Source organism: Elgaria multicarinata, chromosome 9 (assembly GCF_023053635.1).
Source record: "Elgaria multicarinata webbii isolate HBS135686 ecotype San Diego chromosome 9, rElgMul1.1.pri, whole genome shotgun sequence".
In the NCBI taxonomy this organism is placed as follows: domain Eukaryota; kingdom Metazoa; phylum Chordata; class Lepidosauria; order Squamata; family Anguidae; genus Elgaria; species Elgaria multicarinata.
In genome coordinates, this window is record NC_086179.1 from 4,868,417 (window position 1) to 4,895,804 (window position 27,388).

Consider the following 27,388-nt stretch of genomic DNA (forward strand, 5'->3'; position numbering starts at 1 on the left):
CTTTTTTCTTAGGCTCCAACACGTGTACCCCCCTTCTATGGACTGCATCCACTGTTAGTCCCTTTTATCTCAATAGGTCTACTCTAAGTAAGACTAAACCAGCATACAACCCTTTACGTCTCCTGATTCTTCCTTACCCCGCATGGAAGATTCTAAGCGCTATTATGAGAAACCGGAAGTAAGCACTGACTTGCTTTTTCCCATATCTCTTTGGAATGGAACACAAAAACACGCCCACTCACTCCGGGCAAAGTTTCGCTCCTCCTCCTCCTCCTCCTCCTCGAGCCATAGCAACAGCACAGCTGAACCCGGAAGAGGAACGAGCCAGCGAGGTCTCGGGTTGGCCAGCCGGGGTGTCACTCGGAGGCAGAGGGCAGGCTTTATTCCCTATGGGCGTAGTAAGGGTAGGTTGTAGGAGAGGCGCTGGAAGCAGGTTGGGCTGCGCGTGCAAAGGTGGAAGTGAGTCCTGAGTTCTAGTTCGCAAAATTGCACCGAGATCAGAGTAAGTCGGTGGGAAGGGAGGGGTGATTAACCCAAGCCCTAATTAATTGCTCATTTACTCTAATGAACCTAGGAACTAGATATTGAAAGCTAACATTAATTCCAGGTTTCCCCAGATCCTAATTTGGGGAAGGGGGGGGCATTTAAATGGCGTTGGGTGTGTTGATCGTGGAGGTAGCTTTAAACCACACACCCCAAACCTGGTGCCTTCCAGATGTGTTGGACTGCAACTCCCATTATCCCCAGGCAGCAGGGCCAACGGCTGGGGATGATGGGATTTGCAGTCCAACGAGCCCTGGGAGGGGGGCAGGGCTTTAAGCCTCTAATACCTTCATTTTCTGGGATGGGGGGGGGATGGATATAGTTGGGGTTTTTTTAAAAAAAGATCCCCCTCCTCCTACTCCCTCCCTCCCCTTTATTTATTTATTTATTTATTTATTGCATTTTTATACCGCCCAATAGCCGAAGCTCCCTGGGCGGTTCACAAAAATTAAAACCATGAAAAGCATAAATAGTAATAATAATTTTATTCCTTACCCGCCTCTCCGTTTGGATCGAGGTGGGGGAACAAGAGTAAGTATATTTATTTATTTATTACATTTATATACCGCCCCACAGCCAAAGCTCTCTGGGCGGTTTACAACAGTTAAAAATGGTAAACATTAAAAAGTTTACAAAATTTAAAAACCATCAAAAACATAAAAACAACAGTATCCATTTTAAAACAACAATTCTGTATAACAAGTATAAATAGGGTGACCATATGAAAAAGAGGACAGGGCTCCTGTATCTTTAACAGTTGTATTGAAAAGGGAATTTCTGCAGTTGTCCTTTGTATATATGGGGATCCTGGTGAAATTGCCTCTTCATCACCACAGTTAAAGCTGCAGGTGCCCTGCCCTCTTTTAAATCTGGTCACTCAAGTATAGCTCCTGCAGCTTTAACTGTGGTGATGAAGAGCGAATTTCACCAGGTTCTCCATATATATACAAATGACACCTGCTGAAATTCCCTTTTCTATGCAACTGTTAAAGATACTGGAGCCCTGGCCTCCTTTTCATAGGGTCAGCCTAATAGTATAAAATACTGATTAAAAACATAGTATGCACTGTTATCCTAAAAGCATGCTAAAAGCACCATGTACATTGATGGTGCTATATAAATAAATAATAATAACAATAAAAGCATCCTAAAATTCCACTGGATAGGCCTGCTGGAAGAGAGAGAGTTTTATACTGTATAAAACAAACAGTATAAAAACATGATATAAAATACAATATAAAAGCACAACCAGGATAAAATCAGCAGCAGTACATTTAAAATACAAATTTAAAACAGCAAAGTTAAAACTAAATTTATAGACTGTTAAAATGCTGAGATAATAAAAAGGTCTTCACCTGGCGTCTGAAAAAATATAGTGTAGGCGCCAGGCGAACCTCCTTAGGGAGCTCATTCCACAGCCGGGGTGCCACAGCAGAGAATGCCCTCCTCCTCGTAGCCACCTGCCTCACTTCCTTTCCACCCAGCCTCCCTGCAAGGTAGGCTCTGGACCAATCTGATATCAGTGACCTGATACAAAAGAGGGCAGGGCTCCTGCAGCTTTAACTATTGTGATGAAGAGGGAATGTCACCAGGTGCTGCATGTGTACAAATGACACCTGCTGAAATTTCCTTTTCTGTACAACTGTTAAAGATACAGGAGCCCTGTCCTCCTTTCCATAGGGTCACCCTATATTAGGTATCTTGATTCCCTTCAAGAAGATACGTAATATATTGGGTTTTCTCAAGGCTGAACAGGACGGACCAACGTACAACCTTGTCTCTTGTGTCGATAACAGTGAGACGTTTTAAGCAGCGTCGCCTCACCGCCAGTGACTGTGAAGCTCTGAGCCAGAGTCAAGAGGGCGCCTCACCCTTGACGCAGCCGTTCGGTCAAAGGCAGGGCAGCCGGAACACCCACCAAGGCCTCTACCCCACTCGCCGGACGAAGAAGCGTCAAAGAGGTACAGCGGGCACCCTGGCGCGTTATGTTCTTGGAAGCTGGGGTGTGGGTGTGATTTCCTGGTAAAGATGGAGTTGATGAGCTTCAACGAGGCCCCACCTGGGCTCTTTAGGGCTTTTAAAGTGCACTCCTGTGCATGTTTACAGAATAATGTCCTACAACTCCTGGGGAATGCTGGGAGTTGCAGGACATTTTTCTGTCTTAACATGAACACATGCACAGGATTGTGGTCTTAAAGGCCAAAACAACTCACTTGTCTGACGGCAGTCATTCCCTCAGGCTGCATTGGTGGAAGAACGCCAAAGCCGGGCCAGTCCAATGGTTCTGCTTGAGAAACCAGCGCCTCCTGTCCATGAACTTGTGTCGGTAACAGTGAGACATTATCTGGTTCTGTCCATTGCAACGTTGTAATTTTAAGAATCAGTACTTGAGCTCGCTCTTTTTCCTTTCCCCTCCTTGCCCCGATTTCCTTTGCTGCTGCAACTTCTAGATTTTTCAACCTTGAGGACAGGGACTGTCCTGCGGATTGGGAGCCACCACAGAGAAAGCCCTGTCTCTAGTACCTGACAGCCTTATGGAACTCTCTCGTGGGCCAGAGATTACGGCTTCTGATGCTGATCTTAATGGTTGAGCAGGCTCATCCAGGTGTAAGCGGTCCTTCAGATAACCTCAGTACACACGTACTGTGTATATCAACACCGGTTGAATGAGCGGAGGTGGGGGATTCATTTCCAGTGTTGGGGATGTGGTGGGCGTCACCACACAGTTCATCACAACAGTTAAAGCTGCAGGAGCCCTGCCCCCTTGACCAGGTACAAAAGAGGGCAAGGCTACTGCAGCTTGGAATGTTGTGATGAAGAGGGAATTTCACCAGGTGCTGCATGCATACAAAGGACACCTGCTAGGTATGTTTAGCCTGAAGAAGAGAAGATTGAGGGGAGACATGATAGCACTCTTCAAATACTTAAAAGGTTGTCACACAGAGGAGGGCCAGGATCTCTTCTCGATCCTCCCAGAGTGCAGGACACGGAATAACGGGCTCAAGTTACAGGAAGCCAGATTCCGGCTGGACATCAGGAAAAAAATTCCTGTCAGAGCAGAACGACAATGGAACCAGTGACTTAGGGAGGTTGTGGTCTCTCCCACACTAGAGGCCTTTAAGAGGCAGCTGGACAACCATCTGTCAGGGATGCTTTAGAGTGGATTCCTGCATTGAGCAGGGGGTTGGACTCGATGGCCTTGTAGGCCCCTTCCAACTCTGCTATTCTATGATTCTATGAAATTCCCTTTTCAATACAATTGTTAAGATACGGAAGCCCAGTCCTCCTTTCCATATGTTCACCGTAATTTAAAATAACCCCAAATACCAGTGTATTTTAGTTTAACGCTCTTGCTGCTAGTAAACAAAGCCTTAGAGGCATTTCGACTTTTTTGATGGGGAAATCCCTCAAAAGCCAGGAAACCATGAAATGATGGGTGCTTGGAGGAAAGGAGGTGAGGCCAGGCAAGGGGGCGGGGACACCTGGAGAAGCCTGGAGGGTTGGATTGGGACCCCAGGGAGGTCAGGTATGGTCCTTGGGCTTTTGGTTCACCTCCCCTGATTTAACTGGAGGGGCAGACGGTTAAACCCAGCACTTTATGTATAGCCCTGAGACCTGCTGATTCCAGTCTTTGCTCGTCCATAAGGTAATTTGGGTCGCTTTGGAAAACTGCGGAGTCTTGGCCCAGTCAGCCACACAGAGTTATTGCGGCAAGAGAAAGAGGGCAGGAAGTATTTTTGACCAACACTGAGCCCTTAGAACAAGGCAGGAAATTGACATACATAGAATCATAGAATAGTAGGGTTGGAAGGTGCCTATAAGGCCATTGAGTCCAATCCCCTGCTCAGTGCATTAATCCTAGGGTGACCCTATGAAAAGGAGGTCAGGGCTCCTGTATCTTTAACGGTTGCATAGAAAAGGGAATCTCAGCAGGTGTCATTTGTATATATGGAGAACCTGGTGAAATTTCCTCTTCATCACAACATCTAAAGCTGCAGGAGCTATACTACAGTGACCAGATCAAAAGAGGGCAGGGCACCTGCAGCTTTAACTGGTGTGATGAAGAGGGAATTCCACCAGGTTCTCCATATCTACAAATGACACCTGCTGAAATTCCCATTTCAATACAACTGTTAAAGATACAGGAGTGCTGTCCTCCTTTCCATATGGTCATCCTAATTAATCCACCTCAAAGCATCGCTGACAGATGGTTGTCCAGCTGCCTCTTGAATGCCTCTAGTGTGGGAGAGCTCACAACCTCCTTAGGTAACTGGTTCCATTGTCATACTGCTCTAACAGTCAGGAAGTTTTTCCTGATGTCCAGCAGGAATTGGGCTTTCTGTAACTTGAGCCCGTTATTCCGTGTCCTGCACTCTAGGAGGATCGAGAATAGATCCTGGCCTTCCACTGTGTGTCATGATAACAACCGGGCTGCCTCTTATCCAGACATTGTTAACATTCTTTTTTGTCTCTCCTGGAGGAGCTGGCCAAAGTCGCATCACTGACTACTTCAGAACCAAAACCCGTCCCTCATGGCATCCTGCTGACATGGCAAAAAGCGAAGAGGTCCAAGCCGAGGACCCCTTAGAATCCTTATTTGCTCATGATGACTTCCTCGGCTCTGAGGACTCCTGCTCCCTTCTTGAAGATGGAGGGAATGTGGCTTCCGGTAAATGGCCATCTTTCTCCCAGAGCAACCACAGTTACCAGGGAGAGAACAGCTCATGGGACCAAGACGATCAACCTTTCCTGGAGTGGCTGGCGGAGTGCACCCCAGCTGATGGAAGCGTCAATCAGGAAGTTGACGTCAAACAGGAAGTCGATGACGTAGAAGTCGACCCTCTGCTTGACGCGTGTTTTGGGCTCTTGGGGACCGTGCGCTGGGACGTGCCCCAGGGACAGATTGACCAGCTGCCGGACGAAGTCCTCTGGGAAATCTTTTCCCTGGTGCCTGCCCTTGATCTCTATCGGACCCTGAGCCTAGTGTGTCGCCGTTGGCAACGGATCATCTCTGACCCAAAGGTAAGCCCCGTCTTCACCTGCGCATGAGCTGGTGCTGCTCTGTGCTGAAGGGAACCCACAAATTTTCGACTCAAAAGGCTGAAACGTCTGAGTCGTGCTGCACTCTACAAAATAGCTGTGTGTTGTCCCAGATGGCTTAAAAGATATCAAGTAGGGTGACCCTATGAAAAGGAGGACCGGGCTCCTGTACCTTTAACAGTTGCATAGAAAAGGGAATTTCAGCAGGGGTCATTTGTATATATGGAGAACCTGGTGAAATTCCCTCTTCATCACAAGAGTTAAAGCAGCAGGAGTTATACTAGAGTGACCAGATTTAAAAGAGGGCAGGGCTCCTGCACCTTTAACTGTTGTGATGAAGAGGGAATTTCACCAGGTTCTCCTTATATACAAACAACACCTGCAGAAATTCCCTTTTCAATATAACTGTTAAAGATACAGGAGCCCTGTCCTCCTTTCCATAGGGCCACCCTAATATCAAGTACATTCATATCTCTTTGACAAATTAGATCCTTTGCATAATTCATTTGCCAAATAATTAAATGACAGTTCTTCCTCTTGGACCTATATTTTAATTTAATGCATGGGTGAGCAACTTTGGGCAATTTGGGGGCCCATTTTCAGACCCTAGAGCCGCCCTCCCCTAGTGCTGCACTCCTGATATAGCCACGCTGCTGAATTTTGCAGTGGCTAGAAACGGTGTTTTGCCCCTGAAATTTGGTAGCAAACTGCTACTGACACTCAAATAGGCCACATTTAGTTTGAAAGCAAGCTAAACTTGGCACTTTTGAGTCTCCAGAAACAAAAGGAGAACACCCAAGCCAGGTCAGAAAACAGGAGACGGGTTCCCAGGATGCAAATAATTTATTTTCACGAAGCCGGACGCATTTCGGCCTGTGTTTTATTCAAAGGCCTGCCTCCTTGGGATTGTTAGAAGATAGTGTCTGCAGAATTTCCTTTAGCAAGATAATTGTCTCCTGTTATCCTGCTAGAGGAGATTCTGCAGACGCAATCTCCTAACAACCCCCTGAGAAAGGCCTTTGAATAAAATATAGGCCGAAATGTGTCCGGCTTCATGAAAATAAATTATTTGTATCCCGAGAACCCGTCTCTCCTTTTGATTCTCTATAGCACTTTGCTAGGGTGTTTTTAAATTGTTGGATGTTTTATTATGCTCTTCATGGTTTTAATTTTTGTGAACCGCCCAGAGAGCTTTGGCTATTGGGCGGTATAGAAATGAAATGAAATGAAATGAAATAAATAAATAAATAATAAATAGGGTGACCCTATGAAAAGGAGGACAGGGCTCCTATATCTTTAACAGTTGTATTGAAGGTAGAATTTCAGCAGGTGTCATTTGTATGCATGCAGCACCGGGTGAAATTCCCCCTTCATCACAACAGTTAAAGCTGCAGGAGCTATACTAGAGTGGCCAGATACTAAAGAGGACAGGGCTCCTGCAGCTTTAACTGTTGTGATGAAGGGGGAATTTCACCAGGTGCTGCATGCATGCAAACGACACCTGCTGAAATTCCCTTTTCTACACAACTGTTAAAGATACAGAAGCCCCGTCCTCCTTTCCATAGGGTCACCCTAGGTTTGCAAACTGCCGGGGGTGAGATATTGCCATTTCAAAATGGCTCTTGCCCATGAGATGTCCCCGGTGGACTTCATCCTTAAAGCTGAAGACGGATACATTCAAAGTGCATCCAGTTTCAAACACGATCTGATGGGTTGTCTTGGCATTTCAGTTCATTCCTTGGAAAAAGCTCTACCACCAGTACATGAAGGGTGAGGCCCAAGCTGTGTCGTCGGTTAATAAAACTCTGGAGCAATATGACCTCAACCACGGTAGGGTGGAGAGCATGCAGACACTTATTCGGTGAGTCGCATCTTTTTGAGCAGTGATGCATTGCCGTATTTTAGTTACCTATTGCATTTGCATTGTGGCCTGTCAACAAATTTATTTTATTTATTTATTCAATTTCTATACCGCCCAATAGCCGAAGCTCTCTGGGCAGTTCACAAATAAAGGTTTTTCTTACTATTATTGTGTGTGTAATAATAACTTTCTAGGCAAGGAATCAGAAAAAAATCAACAACCCCAACCCAGGTGACATGTAGTTCTGTACCTTAGTAAACTCTTTTTCTGATTCGGAATGGATCACAAATGCAAGCACAATTGTGGCTAATTATTCCTCTCATTAAAGCATGCCCCACTGATAGCGATGTCTCTTGATTGGGACAAATCCCTTTGATGTATGAGTGCAGAACTGGCAATTGTATTCCACACCAGGAGGGTTGAATATCGATTGGAAGAGCAATTGCTGGCGTACTCTCAGGGCTTGTAAACAGTGTTCAGAAACCTCGGTGGCACGGAGTGCTTTCTACCAACTCTGGTTGGTGGCCCAGCTACGCCCCTATCAGGACAGGGATAACCTAGCTTTAGTCGTCTATACTCTGGTAACCTTCAAATTAGATTACTGCAATGCCCTCTACATGGGGCAGCCGTTTTCCAGTTGCTTGTTATTAATTGTCTTGCAGCTGTTAGCATATAACCTATTAGAGGTTTTTCTTTTATCTCTTTATTTTCTTTGGCAAAAATATTAAATAGTGCCAATTCTGGTTTTTTATATATTTTTTGATCCGTAATTTTCTCCATTTCCCTGAAGATCCTATCCCAAAATTTCTTTCCTTTTCCACAATCCCACCACATATGTACTTGAGTTCCATTTTCCTTACACCCTCTCCAACATGAGGGTGTCAAAGTCTTGTTAATTTGTACCAGTCCAGTACCATTTTTTAATTAATTTTAGGGCACCATCTTTTATTCTTGTGGATGTTCTTTTGAAAGGGAATCTTTCAAAAAAAATATTCTCCCATTCTTCTTCAGTCTCTTCTTCTATATCCCCTTCCCATACCTGTACACTGTGTTCAACATCTAAGGTAGGGTGACTGTAAGAAAAAGAGGACAGGGCTCCTGTATCTTTAACACTTGCACAAAAAAGGGAATTCCAGCAGGTGTCATTTGTATATATGGAGAACCTGGTGAATGCCCTCTTCATCATAACAGTTAAAGGTGCAGGAGCTATGGCAGGGCACCTGCAGCTTTAACAGTTGTGATGAAGAGAGAATTTCACCAGGTGCTGCATGCATACAAATAACACCTGCTGAAATTCCCTTTTCAATACAACTGTTAAAGATACAGGAGCCCTGTCCTCCTTGTCATATGGTCACCCTAATCTAAGGTCCTCCTCCAAGTGCCTACTCTGAGGGAAGCTTGGAGGATGGCAGCAAGGGAGAGGGCTTTTCAGTAGTGGCCCCCCAATTATGGAATGATCTCCCCGATGAGGCTCACCTGGTGCCAACATTGTTACATTTTCAGCGCCAGGTCAAAACTTTTCTCTTTTCCCAGGCATTTAACAGCGTTTAACAATGCTAAGTTTGTTTGTTTGATTGACAGTTCCTCCGCCCTCTCTCCTCCCCCGGTCCTCTCAATGGCATCCCATCAGCCATTGCTGGAAAAAAACCAAAACCAATCCCGGTGGCTCTCCTAGAGCGGCACTCACTCCTTTCGCCGCTCCTGCCGGGGAACTCTGTAGCCAGTGGGAAAAGTCCACTCGACGCAACGGAAAACTCCACGGAGCCCTCCACACAACACGCAACACAACAGTTTTGCAGGAACTCTCCTCTGCCCAGCGTGGATATTCAGCGTGGATATTCTTTCTCAACGGTGGGGTAAAAACTCCAGCGTGGAGTTCCAAAACCATCGTTGAGAAACCTGTTGCCTGAACTGAGCCTGTGTGTTTTTGCATGTATATATTTTTGTAGCGTTTTTGTCTTGGACTCTTCCTTAAGAGTATTTGACCCTTCAAGGCGTGCTGAAAACAATTTCAAACAAATAAATGGGTTCTTATCTAATGTGATGAGCTGGGCAGAAAGGCCTCCCTAGGGAGGGGACCATCACAGGGTCCGTCTTTAGCATTTGGAAGCTCCCGTGGCCCCCAGACTGTAGCTGCCAGTCAGAGCAAGCAGGACCGGGTCAGTGTGACCTGGCATATGAGGCAGCTTCTGACATCCCCCTTTTATTTTCATGCAGGCGTGTCGTCGCCGTTAACAGCTGTCGCCTCCGGGACACTGCAGCCATCCTCAAATGCCTGAAAAACCACCCTCTCTTCCCCCAGGCAGAGATCTCCATCGTCAATCGGCTGCCCGACTTCAAGAGCCCCGAACCAGAAGTACGTCCCGCGTCCTTCAACAATCCCCCTCTGTATATTTATTAGTATGTTCCGTTGAGGCTGGTGGCTCCGATTTCTGTGGGGCTGTGAATCCGTTCTGGGTTACAGTTGGAAGCGGACAGAACTCTAAAGGAGCTATCCAAGGTGTTTCACCCTATCCCCAAAATAGGTTCAACACCTTGGAAAGCTCCTCTAAAGTTCTGAGTGAAACAAAGAATGGATTCCCAGCCCCATCAGAATCGGATCCACCAGCATCCACTGACTACATTTCTGTCCTGCTCTTTTCCCCTCTGGTGCAAGGAACCCAGAGTGGCTTGCCTGATCCTCCTCTCCATTTTATCCTGACAACAACAACCCTGTGAGGTAGGTTAGGCTGAGAGTCAGTGACTGGCTCGAAATCACCCAGTGAGCTTCCATGGCCGAACGGGGACTAGAACCCAGTTCTCTTGAGTCCCAGTCCAATGCTCTAACCCAGCCTTCCTCAACCTGGGGCGCTCCAGATGTGTTGGACTACAACTCCCAGAATGCCCCAGCCGGCTGGGGCATTCTGGGAGTTGTAGTCCAACACATCTGGAGCGCCCCAGGTTGAGGAAGGCTGCTCTAACCACTACACCACACCGTGTACTCCTATAACAAGGGAGTCAGCTCTTCTGTGGTGTTTTCAACCCTCATTTCTGTTGTGCAGGTTTTTAAACGGGTGGGCAATTTGTGGCCTGCAGGCCCATATGTACTCCCTGTGTGTTTCGGCGTGTGTCCATTTATTTTTTGAATTTATATCCCGCCTTTTTTCCTCCAAGGAACCCAAGGCGGTGTACATAATCCTCCTCTTCTTTTCCATTTTATCCCCACAACAACAACCCTGTGAGGTAGGCTGGGCTGAGAGTCTGTGACCAGCCCAAAGTCACTCTGTGGGTTTCCATGGCCGAGTGGGGACTCGAACCCGGGTCTCCCAATTCCCAGTCCAGCACTTTAGCCACTATACCACACTGGCTTCTTCAGGGGGTTGTGAGAAGGTGTCTGCAAATCTAGCAATAAAACGTCTCCTCTGATAACTGGCCAACGAATTATTAGATAAGACGTTTTATTGCTAGAAGAAAATCTGCAGGCATCTTCTCACAACCCCCTGAAGAAGGCCGAAATGTGTTGGGCTTCATACAAATAAATCTTCTTGCATCCTGAGGACCAGTTTCTTCTTTTGATTTGACTTGGATGGTTGCCTCCTTTTGGTTTTGGTATCTCATAGGGAGCCCTGGCCGCGAGTGCTGAGTTTGTGGCTGCAGCGGCAAAAACCACGGCGATTTCGCAGACATGCCCAGTTCTTTCAGTCTCTCTTCATAGAGCTTTGTTTCCAGACCCCTGATCATCCTGGTTGCCCTCCTCTGAACACGCTCCAGCTTGTCTGCGTCCTTCTTGAATTGTGGAGCCCAGAACTGGACACAATACTCTAGATGAGGCCTAACCAGGGCCAAATAGAGAGGAACCAGTACCTCATGTGATTTGGAAGCTATTCTTCTATTAATGCAGCCCCAAATAGCATTTGCCTTTCTTGCAGCCATATCGCACTGTTGGCTCATATTCAGCTTGTGATCTACAGCAATTCCAAGATCCTTCTCGTTTGTAGTATTGCTGAGCCAAGTATCCCCCATCTTGTAACTGTGCCTTTGGTTTCTATTTCCTAAATGTAGAACGTGGCATTTATCCCTATTAAAGTAACAAGGGGGTAATATGGGTTACGGAGCACGTGTATCAGTAGGGCTTTGGACTCCCACCAAAATGCTAGGTGAAATGCTAAATGTTGTTTCTGGTCCTGTGACGCCGTGATGGAACTATAGACCTCTGTTTGTCCTTCAGTAAATCCGTCTTCCAAATTCAATGATTTGCCTCCCTCTTTTTTCTCTCCTCCTCCCCCTCTCCCGCCTCAGTACGTTTGGGCTGTGATGGTGGCAATTGTGCTGTTTTCCGGAGGGGTCTCTGACATCCAGGAGCTGGTGGCCTGTCTCTGGAGACCCAGCTCCACCCTCTCGCTAACGGACATCACGGAGGTTTTGTACTGTGTGGCCACCCTGCTGTACGCCATGAGGGAGAATGAAGTTTACGTCAGCAACAGGTGTGTCTGTCTGCAGAGACGGGAAGGCCGAGGTCACGGCAGTGGCTGAACTAAGTGATGTCCTCAACCGTCTATGTATGTAAAGCTACCTTAGACCCAGGGTCTAAGCTGCATTCCGTGGCCAGGACTGCACATAACAACCCAGAGTATGGGTTGTCATTGAATCGTGGGTTGTTGTTACGTGAGAACCCAAGCGCTATGGTTCAGGGGTTTGATTGTTCTGGATGGGGTTGCACTCCCTCCGAAGGAGCAGGTCTGTAGTTTGGGGGTGCTCCTGGACCCCTCTCTGACACTGAAGGCCCAGGTCACCTCGGTAGCTGGGAGCGCCCATTATCAACTTCGGTTGGTATGGCAGCTATGCCCGTTCCTGGACAGGGAGAGCCTAGCCACGGTCATTCATGCACTGGGAACCTCATGATTAGACTACTGTAATGCACTCTATATGGGACTAGCCATGTGTGTGGTTCAGAAGCTGCAGCTAGTGCAGAACGCAGCTCATTGTTAAAACCAGTGTTAAAAGACCTGCACTGGCTGCCTGTTAGCTACTGAGCCACATACTAGGTTATATTTTTATCCTATAAAGCCCTAAACAACTTGTGACCAGGCTACCTAGCAGAGCGCCTTCCCTTATATACACCCGGATGACAGCCATGATCCTCAGAGGAGGCCCTGCTGGCCATTCTGAGTCAAACAGAATGCTGCCATGAAAAACCTCGGCGGCAGGGCCTTCTCTGTGGCGGCACCCTCCCTCTGGAGGGGACCCTCCCTCGTGCAGTTCGGGAGGCGGAAAACGTAATATCTTTTAAACGTCTCCTGAAGACGTACCTTTTTACACAGGCTTTCTCTGGTCTTTAATGTAGCTGGTTTTTATATTGTCTTTTCAGCTTTTAATGTTTTAAATTTATACTTGTGTTTTATGGTTTTGAATTGTGCACTGCCCAGAGAGCTTCGGCTGATGGGCAGTATAAAAATGAAATAAATAAATAAATAAATAAACTATGGGTTATTATTCACAATTCCTGGTTTGTTGTTGGGTTTTGAACTCTGGCTTATTTGTGATGAACAACCCATAGTTAAACCAAAGTGCAGGGGTCGCATGTAGCAACAGCCTACGGTTCAACGGCAACCCACGCTTCAACGACAACCCATACTCAACCTGTACTCTGGGTTGTTCTGTGTGAAGCAGGACTGTGTTAAAACTGTTGCTGCATTTTCTTGGCTGGCTTCTTTTGCTCGATAGCAACCGAGGGAGAAGCCGTCTGTTTTGGGACAACAGGGAGAAAGGTTGAACCTTTTCCTTTTGTGCCCGCGATGTGGATAAAGATCTCTGCCGGTGATTGCTGCAGAAAAGAAGCTGCTATTCAGAAGGCACCAAAGACGCTTTCCTTCCCAGACTCAAAAACGCAGCTTTGACGGGAATGCCGTTGTTGTTGTTTGCACAGGATGGGGTTAAAAAAACACGCGTCAGGAGTAGTTGGCTGCAGGTCAGACCATCGTCCACGTAGGCCCAACGTGGTGCCCTCCAGGGGTGTTGGACTTCAACTTCCATCACTCCCAGGGCTGGGTTGATGGGACTTGCAGACCACCAGGTGGGGGGAACACTGATCCAGGGCAGGGCTGGGGAGCTTCTCTTGGGTGGTTGGACAAACGGTACTCCCTCCCCAGCCCTCTGTGGGCCAGATCATGCCGGGGAGGACGCCCCGTGACACCACCCTAGCCAAAGCGCCATCTGAAAGCCCAGACCCAGGGACTCGGCTTTGTTGGACACGGGCTATATATTCTAGGCCTACATAGTCTCGACTCCAGTTGGTCGTGGTTCTCCCCAGGGTCTTGGGCGGAGGTTGTACCCATCCATGCTGCCTGAAACCGTTGAATTGGAGATGCTCAGGACTGGGCCTGGGACCTCAGGTGTGCAAAGCGGGTGTCCTAGCACAGAGGCAGAGCAGGGGTGCAGAAGCTCTGGCTTGCGGGCCAGTTTCAGGCCCGCCTCGCATCCCAATCAGGCCACCTGTAGTCCCCCGGATGGCCACACCTCTGCCCCACAACCACTGATCGTTCGGCAGCTTCTGGGCATGTGCGCATTTTCCCCTATTCCAAAATGGTGGAAAAACCTCCCCTAAGGCATAGTTACTGGCAGGAAGAGCGTCCAGGCATCCTTCCTCAACCTGGGGCACTCCAGATGTGTTGGACTACAACTCCCAGAATGCACCAGCTGGCTGGGGCATTCTGGGAGGTGCAGTCCAACACATCTGGAGCGCCCCAGGTTGAGGAAGGCTGAGCTACAGTATGCTGCCATTTTGGCCCCACCCCATTTTGCCTTTAGCCCCGCCCACCTATGGAATGCCAACTTACCTGGCTCCACTGCCGTCGCCGCATGGACTGCAGCGGCTCCAGGTAAGCCCCCCTCTCCCACTTACCTGGCTCTGTCGTCCGTCACGGTCTGGACAGCGGTTTCAAATGACGCCCAGGCCTAAGGCTGGAAATAGGCCGCAGCCTGTTTCCGGCCTTAGGCCTGGGCATCAGTTGAAGCCGCCGCCTGGACCACGATGGAGCCAGGTAGGCCCCCTTCCCCCCAGGTAAGCCCCCTTCCCTGGCTTTGCTGCCGTCGCCATGCGGACGGCGGCGGTCAATGGGGGAGCCAGGTAAGCTCTCCTCCCCACTTACCTGGCTCCGAAGCTTCAGGAACGGTCCAAATTGCTTCGGGCTGATCTGGACCTCCCCTGAACTGCTCTGGAACTGGGCTTCGGAGGTCCGGATCGGCCCGCTCCGCTTCGGATCCGTGGATCCGTAATGGAGTGGAGCACACCCCTAGCTTTCACTTCCCCAAGACGTAGTGGTGGCCACCAATTTGGATGGCTTCAAAAGGGGGTTGGATCAATTCCTGGAGGAGAAGGCCATCAGTGGCTGCTAGCCCTGATGGCTATGTGCTTCCTCCAGTGTCCGAAGCAGTAAGCCTATATGCACCAGTTGCTGGGGAACATGGGTGGGAGGGTGCTGTTGCACCATGTCCTGCTTGTGGGTCCCTGGTTGGCCGCTGTGGGAACAGAGTGCTGGACTAGATGGACCCTCAGTCTGATCCAGCAGGGCTCTTCATATGTTCTTAAGTTTTTATATTCTTTACAAATCTTTTCCTAGTTGTCCCCCACATGCGCTTTGTCAAATGATGGTTGAAACCTTGGATGGTGCCAACTTCCAACTTCAGAGAGACACTCACTCCATGCTTAAGTGAGAGGCCCCGCTTTCCCGGCATGGAAGAGTGTGGGCTTTTACGTATCACCCTTTATCAAAAAAATAGAAGACCTTGCTAAGAGTTGCCTTTAGGGCTCCCTTTGGATTGATCTGCTCCTTCTCTGTGTTCTTTTAGGATTCACTACAATATTTTCTGCTGCCTGCATCTGATGGAGAACTATGGCTCGGCGTTCAGAACACCGCAATTATCCAGCTCCAGGTATGAAAGGGGCCTACCGTGTATCTTTATCTATAATGAAAGCTGAGATGAATTCTGGCCGTTTGCTTACCAGCAAGCCTTTCAGAGATTGGCCAGGCAGCACCAGTGACACAGAATGCTCACAAACGGTCTAACTGTTCAGAAAGGCGCACTTATTAGCAACATAAGACCTATTCCTGACTGTTAGAGCGGTACGACAATGGAACCAGTTACCTCGGGAGATGATGGGCTCTCCCACACTAGAGGCCTTCAAGAGGCAGCTGGACAGCCATCTGTCAGGGATGCTTTAGGGTGGATTCCTGCATTGAGCAGCGGGTTGGACTCGATGGCCTTGTACGCCCCTTCCAACTCTGCTATTCTATTATTCTATGGCTGCAAGAAAGGTAAATGCTATTTTGGGCTGCATTAATAGAAGTATAGCTTCCAAATCGCGTGAGGTACTGGTTCCTCTCTATTAGGCCCTGGTTAGGCCTCATCTAGAGTATTGCGTCCAGTTCTGGGCTCCACAATTCAAGAAGGATGCAGATAAGTTGGAGCATGTTCAGAGGAGGGCAACCAGGATGATCAGGGGTCTGGAAACAAAGCCCTATGAAGAGAGACTGAAAGAACTGGGCATGTTTAGCCTGGAGAAGAGAAGATGGAGGGGAGACATGATAGCACTCTTCAAATACTTAAAATGTTGTCACACAGAGGAGGACCAGGATCTCTTCTCAATCCTTCCAGAGTGCAGGACACGTTATAACGGGCTCAAGTTAAAGGAAGCCAGATTCCAGCTGGACATCAGGAAAAAATTCCTGACTGTTAGAGCGGTACAACAATGGAACCAATGACCTAGGGAGGTTGTGGGCTCTCCCACACTAGAGGCCTTCAAGAGGCATCTGGACAACCACCTGTCAGGAATGCTTTAGGGTGGATTCCTGCATTGAACAGGGGGTTGGACTCCATGGCCTTGTTGGCCCCTTCCAACTCTGCTATTCTATGATTCTATGCGACGGCACCGACCTTATACAGAAGGCCTTACCTAGCACACCCTTCTCAAGCCAAGCACTACCACTTGAACAACCTGAGGGCAGGGTAAAACACAACCTTTTCCTCACATGAGCGGGTAAAGGCTAGAATCTGGAAAGGTTCTGCTGTGCATGTAATAAGCTGAAAGATATCTCTATCTATCTATCTATCTATCTGGTGTTTATGATTGTAACTGTAGAGCAAGTGATAAAGCCAAGCAGACACGTGGTTTGAGGTAACAAAACAAAATAAAATGTTGGTTTTTGTTTAACATATCTTAGTGACTTTCAATGCCAGTTAACCCGCTTAATCTGCTAGTTCTAATAAAAACACTAATCTTCTCTCCATATACTCTCCACACCACTGGACACTCTCATGACTAAACAAACCCTAATTCACTCAAAACTAAAAAAAACCTGTTCTCTTCCCCAGGCTAAACATGCCCAGTTCTTTCAGTCTCTCTTCACAGGGCTTTGTTTCCAGATCCCTGATCATCCTGGTTGCCCCCCTCTGAACACGCTCCAGCTTGTCTGCGTCCTTGCTGAATTTAAACACCCCCCCTTTTTTTTGTTCTGTTTAGTAACAAGCCTGTCATGCAACTGACATGTGAACAGCAACAGATCCTGAGCCATGCAGTCGCCCCCGGGCAGGTGGTGAAAATCATCGCTTTTGCAGGTAAGGTGGCGTTTAATCGCTGAGCAGACCCTGACAGCGCCCCACGGCCCCATGCACCCGCTGCCCCACGAATCCAGTGGAATTTTAAGATGAATTTTAAGAGGTTTTAAAAATGTTTTTAGGATGTTGTTTAGGATGTTTATTTATTTATTTATTATTAATTAAAACTACATACAATAAAATAAAATAGACAAACTTTCACAAAACAAACCACAAACAAAAAAAGGAAAAGGAAAAGAATAGACAAGAAAAAATATCTTAAATAATTTGCTATATATAATTAGTCTTCCCTTAATAACAGGCTCAAGTTAAAGGAAGCCAGATTCCAGCTGGACATCAGGAAAAACTTCCTGACTGTTAGAGCAGTACGACAATGGAACCAGTTCCCTAGGGAGGTTGTGGGCTCTCCCACACTAGAGGCCTTCAAGAGGCAGCTGGACAAGCATCTGTCAGGGATGCTTTAGGGTGGATTCCTGCATTGAGCAGGGGGTTGGACTCGATGGCCTTATAGGCCCCTTCCAACTCTGCTATTCTATGATTCTATAAAATCCAACATATAACTTCCCCTTTCATGCTCCCCTACCCTAGGGCCGTCTATCTTTCTAACTTATCCTGTCATCCAAAATTGATATGATACTTTTGGAGGTTTATACCTTTTCTTTTTTTAAAAAAACATAGTCTACCAATGTCCTCCACTCATCTACAAAATCACTTCGCTTCCCTAAACCTTTTTTTTAATCTTAGGCTACAAGTCAATTTATCATTAATAGCTGTTTCCCAGAGTTCCTTACACCATTCCTCTAATTCATAATTTTTTGCTGTCTTCCATTTCCTTGCTATTATTAACCTTGAGGCCGTTAAAAAAATTGTAATCAAATATTTATTTATTTATTACATTTTTATACCGGCCAATAGCCAAAGCTCTCTGGGCGGTTCACAAAAATTAAAACCATAATAAAACAACCAACAGGTTAAAAGCACAAATACAAAATACAATATAAAAAGCACAACCAGGATAAAACCACGCAGCAAAATTGATATAAGATTAAAATACAGAGTTAAATCAGTAAAATTTAAATCACTTGAGTACAGTTTACACCCTCGTATATTGATAACAGTGCTGTATCCGGGGATTCCTTTAGCCTAATCGCTGTTATCTCTTTTATTTCTTTGAATACCATATGCCAAAAGTTCTGTACATATCTACAGGGAGGGAAAGGAACCTCTCGTGCAAGCACTGAGTCATTACTGACTCTTGGAGGGACGCCAGCTTTCGCTGACGTTTTCTTGGCAGGCCTTAGAGCGGGGTGGTTTGCCGTTGCCTTCCCCGGCCGTTATTCCCTTTCCCCCAGCTAACTGGGTACTCATTTTACCGACCTCGGGAGGATGGAAGTCTGAGTCGACCCGAGCCGGCTGCCTGAAACCAGCTTCCGCTGGGATCGAACTCAGGCCGTGGGGAGAGTTTCAGCTGCAGAAACTGTTGCTTTACCGCTCTGCGCCACATGAGGCTCTATACATATCTACAAGCCCACCACATATGGACAGACATGCCAATTTCTTGACATTCCCTCCAACATAAAGCAGAATGCTTCTTGTCCATCTGATTTAATCCTACTGGAGTTAAGTACCATCTCCAAACTAATTTGTAATAATTTTCCTTTATTCTCACTGACATACTTTTTAAATTTCGTAAATTCCATATTTTACTCCAGCCTTGATCGGTTGTTTTTCGTATTAGATGTTGTTTAGGATGTTTTTAACAACGTATATTATGTTTTAATTGAGTATTATGTATTTTATCGTTTATTGTTATTCCCCGCCTCTCCAGTTTGAGACTTGCTTCCAACATCTAGGGCAGAAATGACCCAGATGCTTCCTCTTTGCAGTAGAGCAACCTTCCCCCTCCGTGGGACAAAATCCAGCACAGATCCCACTTAGAGTAGACCTATTGAAATAAATGGGTTTACTCTAAGCAAGACTTGTGTGGGATATTGCCCGTGTCCTACAGATGTGTTGGACTGCAACTCCCATCATTCCCAGCCATCTTGACCAATGGCTTCCGAATACCATTTGCTGGGGAACATGGGTGGGAGGGTGTTGTTGCACCCAGGACCTGCCCGTGGGTTTCCCATGGGCAGCTGGTTGGCCCCTGTGTGAACAGAAGCCAGGGCTGGACGGACCCTTGGTCTGATCCAGCACAGCTCTGCCTAAGTTCTTAAGCAGAGATTGCTACCACCGAAAGACGATAGGTTGGGGGTAATGGGAGTTGTAGTCCAAGGCATTTAGAGACCACCCAACCGGGGAAGGCCTGGTTCTTGAATGACTGAAGTGTTTAATACCCCATCTGACCCCCATAGGCACTGGGAAGACGTCTACTCTGATCAAGTACGCGGAGAAGTGGTCCGGCCTCCAATTCCTGTACCTGGCGTTCAACAAGACCATTGCGGAGCAGGGCCGGAGGGTCTTCCCCCCAAACGTGACATGCAGGACGGCCCACTCTTTGGCCTTTGCTGAAGTTGGCAAGCGGTGCGTGGGACCGCCATAGTGGTGGTGGCCGAGGCCAGGGCTGGTTTTGCCGCTGTTTCTGTCCCCCCCACCTCCCTACTCTCATGCACACAGCCGTAGTAACATAGGGCCTTGCCTTCCCCAGCTTGGCACCCTCCAGATGTGTTGGATGTTCTGGCAGCTGCCGTTCGACACATCTGGAGGAAGACCCCAGCTGAGGAGTAGGCTGTCTTACGCCAAGGCAGGCTCTTGGTCCGTCTGTCTGCCGCCTCGTGCAGAGAGCCGCACAGCTGGAAGCAGCCGTCGCGGGGCCTCGCGAGATGTCATCCGTGTCTTGAGACCCGGGGTGAACTCTCACGGGAACTCCGCTGACATGGCTCCTGTCCGCGCGGCTCTCCGTGCAAACAGTGGGTGGGCAGCAGTGGTGGTAAAGGCAAAGGGGGGGTTGCTGTGGCATTGGCAGCAGGAAGGGGTGCGCTGCGGTGTTGCACATGTTCTGCCCGACCTGGGGGGGGGAGCAGAGCGCTTGCACCGGAGCTCAGCCCAGCTTCTGTTCTGGAAAGTGCCTGGATCGGGTCCTTGGGTCTCACGCTGTTATGTCCGGGGCGTGGGCGGCAGGGAGCTAGGCTGGGCCGCCGGGACCCAGAGGAGTGAGGCAGAAGAGAACACCACACTGAAGCGGGATCAAGAAGTGTTCAGCTTTATTGACCGTCACTAGCGTGGGCCAGGGCCACAGCCAGAGGCCCCCTCCTATAGCGTGCAAGAGTTCAGAGGCACAGTTGAACCTGAGTCTGGGCCGAGCTGGAGCAACGGCACAGAACCGGCACGAGGGTCCAGCACCGCCTGCCGAGACAGAGGCAGAACCACGGCGTAGTCTAGAGGCAGTCCGAGGGTCAGGAACCAACAAGGCATGGCAGAGGCAAGGCAAAGTCCAAAGGCAGTCCAGAAGTCAGGAACCAACACGATCAGGAATGGGCATAGAGGTTTGCGGGAAGTGGTGCCAGGTAGCACAGGAACGGTGTTGCTGTAGCGAGGGTTGAGAGAGAAGTGCAGTGCTTAAATAGCTCTTACCTTGGCCACACCCAGCTGGATTCCAATCACACCCCCTGCGTGTAGTTAGTCAGGGGACTGAGGCTTGCAAACACCCCAGCAGGACAGGTCCCGACCGAAGACCTGGGTCCTGCAAGCACTCGGTACAGCATAGACCAGGGTCCTGCAAGCACTCGGTACAGCATAGACCTGGGTCCTGCAAGCACTCGGTACAGCATAGACCTGGGTCCTGCAAGCACTCGGTACAGCATAGACCTGGATCCTGCAAGCACTCGGTACAGCATAGACCTGGGTCCTGCAAGCACTCGGTACAGCATAGACCTGGGTCCTGCAAGCACTCAGTGCAGCATAGATCCTGACACACGCGTTGCCTAAGGAGGGGTTGGGAGTCTCCTTGCTTAGAAGACGTGTCGAGGTTTGGTATGAGGCGTATGACGCCCTGTTTTAGGGCAGGGCAGGAAAGGAATTAAATTTGGCTCGCAGGACCTATTTGACCTTCATGGTTCAAGCATTTCCCTGGGCTGTAACTGCTGCCGAGTTTATTTGGGTTTTATGTGCTCTTTTTAAGTATTTAAATACTTTGATCTGTTGTGATTTATGGTTTTAAATGTGAGCTGCCCAAAGAGCAGTATAAAATAAATAAATTAATTAAAAAAAAAGCCTGTTCCTGTCCCTCCCACCCCTCTCAATCGGCTTCAGGTACTCCAAAAAACTCAACCCTGGTTCGCTGACCTCCTTCTGTATCAGCTCCGTCCTCCGCGAGCGCGAGGGGCAGTCTCTGTTCGTAAGGGCCAAGACGGTGGCCCAGACCCTCGCGGCCTTTTTCGCCTCCGGCGACGACAGCATCAACGTGGAGCACACGCCCGTCTGGTGTAAGAACAACAAAGGAGAGAAGGTTCTCGTTCAAGACGACGAGAAGCGGGTGAGTTTTCGTTAGCGGAGCCGGGTAGAGGTGTAAAATTTCTGGAAATTTTTGAAGCCGCCGGGAAATAACGTTTCCTTCCCCACCCACCCCGGAGGTTTTCCGGGTTTTTTTCCGGGGGGAAATGGACATTTTTTTGGAAAAATTGAAAAAAACCTGCAATATTAGCACTTTTTATAAATTAAAAGTCACTTTGTTACTTTAGGAGTGTAAAACGTAATTATGTACAAGTTGGTTTGGCATGAAATTATCACATTTGGTATATTAGAAGTATAGTGTATTCAAGCAATTATTACCATTGTGAACCGCCCAGAGAGCTTCGGCTATTGGGTGGTATAGAAATGTAATAAATACTGGGCATGTTTAGCCTGGAAAAGAGAAGATTGAGGGGAGACATGATAGCACTCTTCAAAGACTTAAAAGGTTGTCACACAGAGGAGGGCCAGGATCTCTTCTCGATCCTCCCAGAGTGCAGGACACGGAATAATGGGCTCGTTAAAGGAAGCCAGATTCCAGCTGGACATCAGGAAAAACTTCCTGACTGTTAGAGCAGTACGACAATGGAATCAGTTCCCTAGGGAGGTTGTGGGCTCTCCCACCCTAGAGGCCTTCAAGAGGCAGCTGGACAACCATCTGTCAGGGATGCTTTAGGGTGAATTCCTGCATTGAGCAGGGGGTTGGACTCGATGGCCTTGTAGGCCCCTTCCAGCTCTGCTATTCTATGATTCTATGAAACAAATGATAAATTTATTTGGAAAAAAACCAAAAAAAGGCTTTGGAAACCCCCAGGGAAAAAACCGTTCCCCCCCAAATTTCCCCAGGTTTTTTTCCAGACCTTCACATCTCTAGAGTTGGGAAACTCACGGATGGCATTGGGTTGGGGAGCAATGTATTGAGGATGGGCCGGCGGCTTGCGGGGTATGCCAGAGAAAGCATGGATGAATGGGGTGCAGGCGTGCTTGCTGGTTGGCTTGATTGATTTGTAGCTCGCCTTTCCAGCAAAGAACGGCACTCAAGGCGGCTAACAGCAATAAGGCCGAAGCATCAAAAAATGAAGTGAGACAATCATAAAAACAAATAAATTTCGAAAACGCACTTAAAAGTTCAAGAATGAAAGTAATAAACAGCACCGAACCCAATTGAACTCTGTTCAGCAGCAACAGACCAGACCTACACACCAAAGGCCTCTGTGGCGTTACCCACTTTTCTGTTCCCTTAGGTAGAGTATGTCTAGAGAGTACGGAACGTTAGGTAGAGTATGTCTAGAGAGTGCGGAACGTTGGGCTGAGTGGGTGTGGCTGGTGATGCTGTGGAAAGGGGGAGGAGCCTATATATGGGGGAGCGGAGTGGTTTGAGGGGTTCGATTGGTGATGGGGCTTGGAGGGTAGATGTGTTTAGCTGAGTGATTTCTTCTTGTCAGGAGTTGTGTGAGGAGTGCGTGAACATAAGATCACAGGGGCTAAGGATTGTTATTAGAATTACTACTACCAGTATTCTTAAGAATAGGCAGGATTGGAATATAATTTGAAGGAACTAAGAACTGTAAACTACAATAAACATTTTCGTTATTTTGCTACCATAAAACCACGTGTCAGTTTGGCTGTGTCTCCTGCTCTATTGGTTCATGAATAAGCACATTACATTAAACCTTCGGCCTGCTATATTCACAGAAAAGCCTTTTCCAAATCTCCTTACCTTTTCCCTCTGCTATAAGGGAAAGGTTTACTTTTTCTTTTTACCCCCTTCCTCAGGTATTTAAGTGGTGGGGCTTAGCCTGAGGGAGGGGTGTACGTCAAAGCCTTGTGTGTGAGGTGGGGGCATCGCAGCCTCCTTGAATTGAAACGCCTTTGCCTGCCGGCAGAAGGGCAGCAGAGAGGGGGGGTAACCTAGCCTCCCACGGCAGGGAATTCCAGAGCTTGGGAGCAGCCACCAAGAAGGCCCTTCCTTGGGTCACCACCAAACATGTTTCCGATGGCAGCAGGACCAAGAGAAGGGCATCCCCCAAAGATTGTGTGAGAGTGGGGGGACAAAGGGGGGGAGGGGAGAAAGAGAGGTGGGAGAGAGAGAGTAGGGATTTGGTCCTCTGGAGTTGAAGGAGGTTCGGCACCCTTGGGTTAGGAACATCCACCAGCAGCAGCCCTATGCTGCAAGGAGTTTGCCCAGATACTCTGCAAGTTCTTATGGTGAAGGACTATGGGACTTGTAGTCCAAAATGTTGGGCATACCAAGGTGACTATGTAGAGTTGGGGAATTCGGAGCTAGTGCAGAATGCTGCAGCTCGGCTGTTGTCTGGAGCTGCCCCTTTCCAGCATGTAACTCCTCTGCTGAGGGAACTGCACTGGCTGCCTATTCGCTACCGGGCCAGGTTGAAGGTTCTTGTACTTGTGTACAAAGCCCTAAACAACTTGGGACCAGGATACCTGAGAGAGCGCCTTCTCCCTTACCAACCTGCCCGGTCACTGAGGTCATCCGAGGACCTGCTCCTGGTGGTTCCACATAGATCCATCCTCCGATTGGAGTCCACCAGGGGAAGAGCCTTCAGCGTGGTGGCCCCCTTCCTATGGAATTCCCTGCCCCTGGAGGTCAGGCAGGCGCCAACTTTGTATTCCTTCCGGCGCCTCCTGAAAACATCATTATTCCAGGAAGCCTTTCCTTAATGACCAGCCACGGTTTACTGTACATCTTGCTCCTTTTAAAATCTATTTTTAAAATGTTTTATTCTGTTTTTATTTTCATTTTATCTTGTACACCGCTGCGAAATTTTGAATGGGGATCGGTATTTAAATATTGTAAATAAATACATAAAATTTCCCAGACAAACAATAGCCAGTCTTTGCTGAGCAACCAGGCCAATGTCTTTGCCGGACACTGGCCTCTTCGCCGGAGGCTATCTCCATGTCTTGATGGTGTGTTTTCAGGCACTGGCTGCTCTCGAGAGCGGCGTGGTGGTTTTGATGCCTCTTTCCCCGATCTGACGGGCCTACTCTTTTATGCCCTTGCATGTTCTAGATCATTGTCGGAGAAGCAAAACGAATATGGTCTAATATGAAAATGCTGAACTCAACTGGAGAGTTGGCATATAAGATGACCCATGATGGTAAGTGGGGTTACATGGTGTGTGTGTGTGTTATAGGTTGTACGCTGAGCATTGTTCTGTGTGTGCGTGCTTTGGTGTCATGATTCCAAGCCGTCCCGCCAACACATGAGACAATAAAGAGGTCTGATACGCAATCCACAAAGCTTTATTCAGTAAACAGACGTCTACTGAAGGGAGCGTGAATGCTGGGAGCTATCCTCTAAGTTTCATTAGCCTAACAAAGTGAGGCAGTTGCCTATCAACTAAATGGACGGTTTCCTGCCATGCCGGACCAGCTTCACCAGACCTCTCCTTCAGGGAGGGTCTTCAAGTTGTAACCACTGGCAAGCAGCCATCCTAGTAGACCACCTCCCGCCTCCTCTCAACTCTGCCTGCTTGACGCTGTGGCGGGCTCTGGGACCTGTCAGTTCTGATGCTCCCTCCTGCTCCGACAAAGACTGAGTTCCCATGGAGGGAGAGGAGGGGGAAAGTGATCTCTGAGCCTGATCATCCTGTTTGATAAGCTCCTGAGAAGATTCCTCCTTGACTCCTGGAGAGTCTTGGAGAATTTCCTCCCCCACTTCCTGTCTTGGCTGGCCTACATCTTCTTCAGGCTCCAAGTTTGATTTGGGGTACACTCCAGGGAGACCGGGCCTGATCCTTGCAGCCATTTCTTGCAGGCAAAAGTGGGGTACTCTGGAGTGGAAGGATCCTATTTTGGGGCCTTGTATGCCAGGAAGAATAAAAGCCGAGATGTAGAGCAGCCGTCAGTAACCTTCTGCCCTGCAGATGTGCTGGTCAGCAGCTCCCACCAATGGCCATGCTGTCTAGAGGATGGTGGGAATTGTAGTCCAGAACATCTGAAGGCCACCAGATTCAGAGAAGCCCTTCTGCACGTGCAGGGTTCCTCACCTATAGCTATTTTCTGGAGCAAAATGCGCCCCAAGCTGGTTTTTCACAGCTAAACAGGCACACTACTTTCACAAGAGTTTGCCACGTGTCCCCGAATGTGGAGCTGCATGCACGTCGGAGAGCTCCTTTAGAGTTCTGACTGAAACCTGGAGCGGATTCGTTGCCCTGTTGACATTGGAGTCACTATCCTGCACTGTAGCCTTTCCACCCTGTGACTGTCTGAATCGTTTACGGCCTAGTAGAGATTCAGAATGGAACTCGCCTTCTGGAGTGGCGTTGAGCTGTGGGTTGCTTTAATGTAGAGAAGCCCTGAGGGTTAAAAACTCTGGGTGGTATTATATCAGACACTGAATAATAATAATAATAATAATAATAATAATAATAATAATAATAATAATAATAATAATAATAATTTGCAATACCATGTCTTCCTTTCTAGGTTACTTGAAGCTTTGGCAACTTCAGACACCTTTGCTTTCTAGCTACGATGTGATCATGGTCGACGAGGCCCAGGACTGCACCCCTGGTGGGTAATGCGTAAGGCCGTGCTGAAATGAGCGGGGTGAAACTTTACAAGGAATGTTTTGCCCCCACCTCCCTGAGAAGGGCACCGTGTTTTGGCAATTATCAGGGAGGGAGGGGTATCACGCAATTTCCTCTTGGCCAAAAGAATGAGAGGCATTGTGGGGGTTTTGTTTTGTCCCCCCTCCCCCAAACGAACACTGAACCACACAGAAATACAGCGCACTCTGTGTACGCCCGGTCAGAACTTTTGGGCTTGGATCAATTGCGCTTATGGAAAAACTTCAGCTATATGTACATTCCTTAAGGATTGGAGCAGGGGGTTGGACTCGATGGCCTTGTAGGCCCCTTCTAACTCTGCGGTTCTATGATTCTATGATTCTATGATGAGGGTCACGCTGTTTATTTCTCACACTAATAGGAATACTGACATCTTGTGTAAATTTATGGAAGATCTGGTGTATAGGACTCAATGGCCTTATAGGCCCTTTCCAACTCTACTATTCTATGATTCTATGATTCTATTAACCATGATCGTCACCTCTGAAGTGATGGCCACCAATTTGGATGGCTTCAAAAGAGGGTTGAACAAGTTCCCTATCTCTGAGCATAAAACTTTGCTTACTATTCTGCATGCTTCTGTTCATTTTTCTCTCTTTAGCAGTGGAAAGAGCAGCTGTGGATCACCTACTGCAGCCTTCCTCAACCTGGGGCGCTCCAGATGTGTTGGACTACAGCTCCCAGAATGCCCCAGCCAGCTGGCTGGGGCATTCTGGGAGATGCAGTCCAACACATCTGGAGCGCCCCAGGTTGAGGAAGGCTGACCTACTGCATATATGGTTCTCCAACCTGCACACGTGCTGTTTCTTTTCATGACAGCCCTATGGAATTCACTACCACAAGACGTAGTGATGGCCACCAATTTGGATGGCTTTAAAAGGGGGTTGGATAAATTCCTGGAGGAGAAGGCTATCCATGGCAACTAGCCCTGAGGGTTGTGTGCTATCTCCAGTATTTGAGGCAGTAAGCCTGGGTGCACCAGTTGCTGGGGAACATGGGTGGGAGGGTGCTGTTGCACCATGCGCTGCTTGTTCATCCCTGGCTGATGGCTGGTTGGCCCCTGTGTGAACAGAGTGCTGGACTAGACGGACCCTCGGTCTGATCCAGCCTCAGGGCACGTTCTTAAATTTAGAAGAATAAAGATACGAGCTTCATACCAGGAAAGTTCATAGAATCATAGAATAGCAGAGTTGGAAGGGATCTACAAGGCCATCGAGTCCAACCCCCTGCTCAATGCAGGAATCCACCCTAAAGCATCCCCGACAGATGGTTGTCCAGCTGCCTCTTGAAGGCCTCTAGGGTG

The 27,388-nt window shown here is 48.1% G+C and overlaps 1 protein-coding gene across 1 annotated transcript in view; it reads left to right on the forward strand.

Annotated features, from left to right (window-relative positions):
* Window positions 1-438: 438 nt before the first annotated feature.
* Window positions 439-27,388, forward strand: part of FBH1 (F-box DNA helicase 1) — a 46,114-nt gene continuing 19,164 nt past the window's right edge. The window contains exons 1-12 of the mRNA XM_063134606.1: window positions 439-502; window positions 2,340-2,504; window positions 5,024-5,565; window positions 7,314-7,444; window positions 9,662-9,800; window positions 11,723-11,907; window positions 15,272-15,355; window positions 16,944-17,038; window positions 19,396-19,564; window positions 21,293-21,515; window positions 24,525-24,612; window positions 25,943-26,029. Of these exons, the coding sequence (XP_062990676.1) occupies window position 502; window positions 2,340-2,504; window positions 5,024-5,565; window positions 7,314-7,444; window positions 9,662-9,800; window positions 11,723-11,907; window positions 15,272-15,355; window positions 16,944-17,038; window positions 19,396-19,564; window positions 21,293-21,515; window positions 24,525-24,612; window positions 25,943-26,029 (1,909 nt within the window). The 5' untranslated portion in view covers window positions 439-501. The remainder of the gene's footprint in view (window positions 503-2,339; window positions 2,505-5,023; window positions 5,566-7,313; window positions 7,445-9,661; window positions 9,801-11,722; window positions 11,908-15,271; window positions 15,356-16,943; window positions 17,039-19,395; window positions 19,565-21,292; window positions 21,516-24,524; window positions 24,613-25,942; window positions 26,030-27,388) is intronic.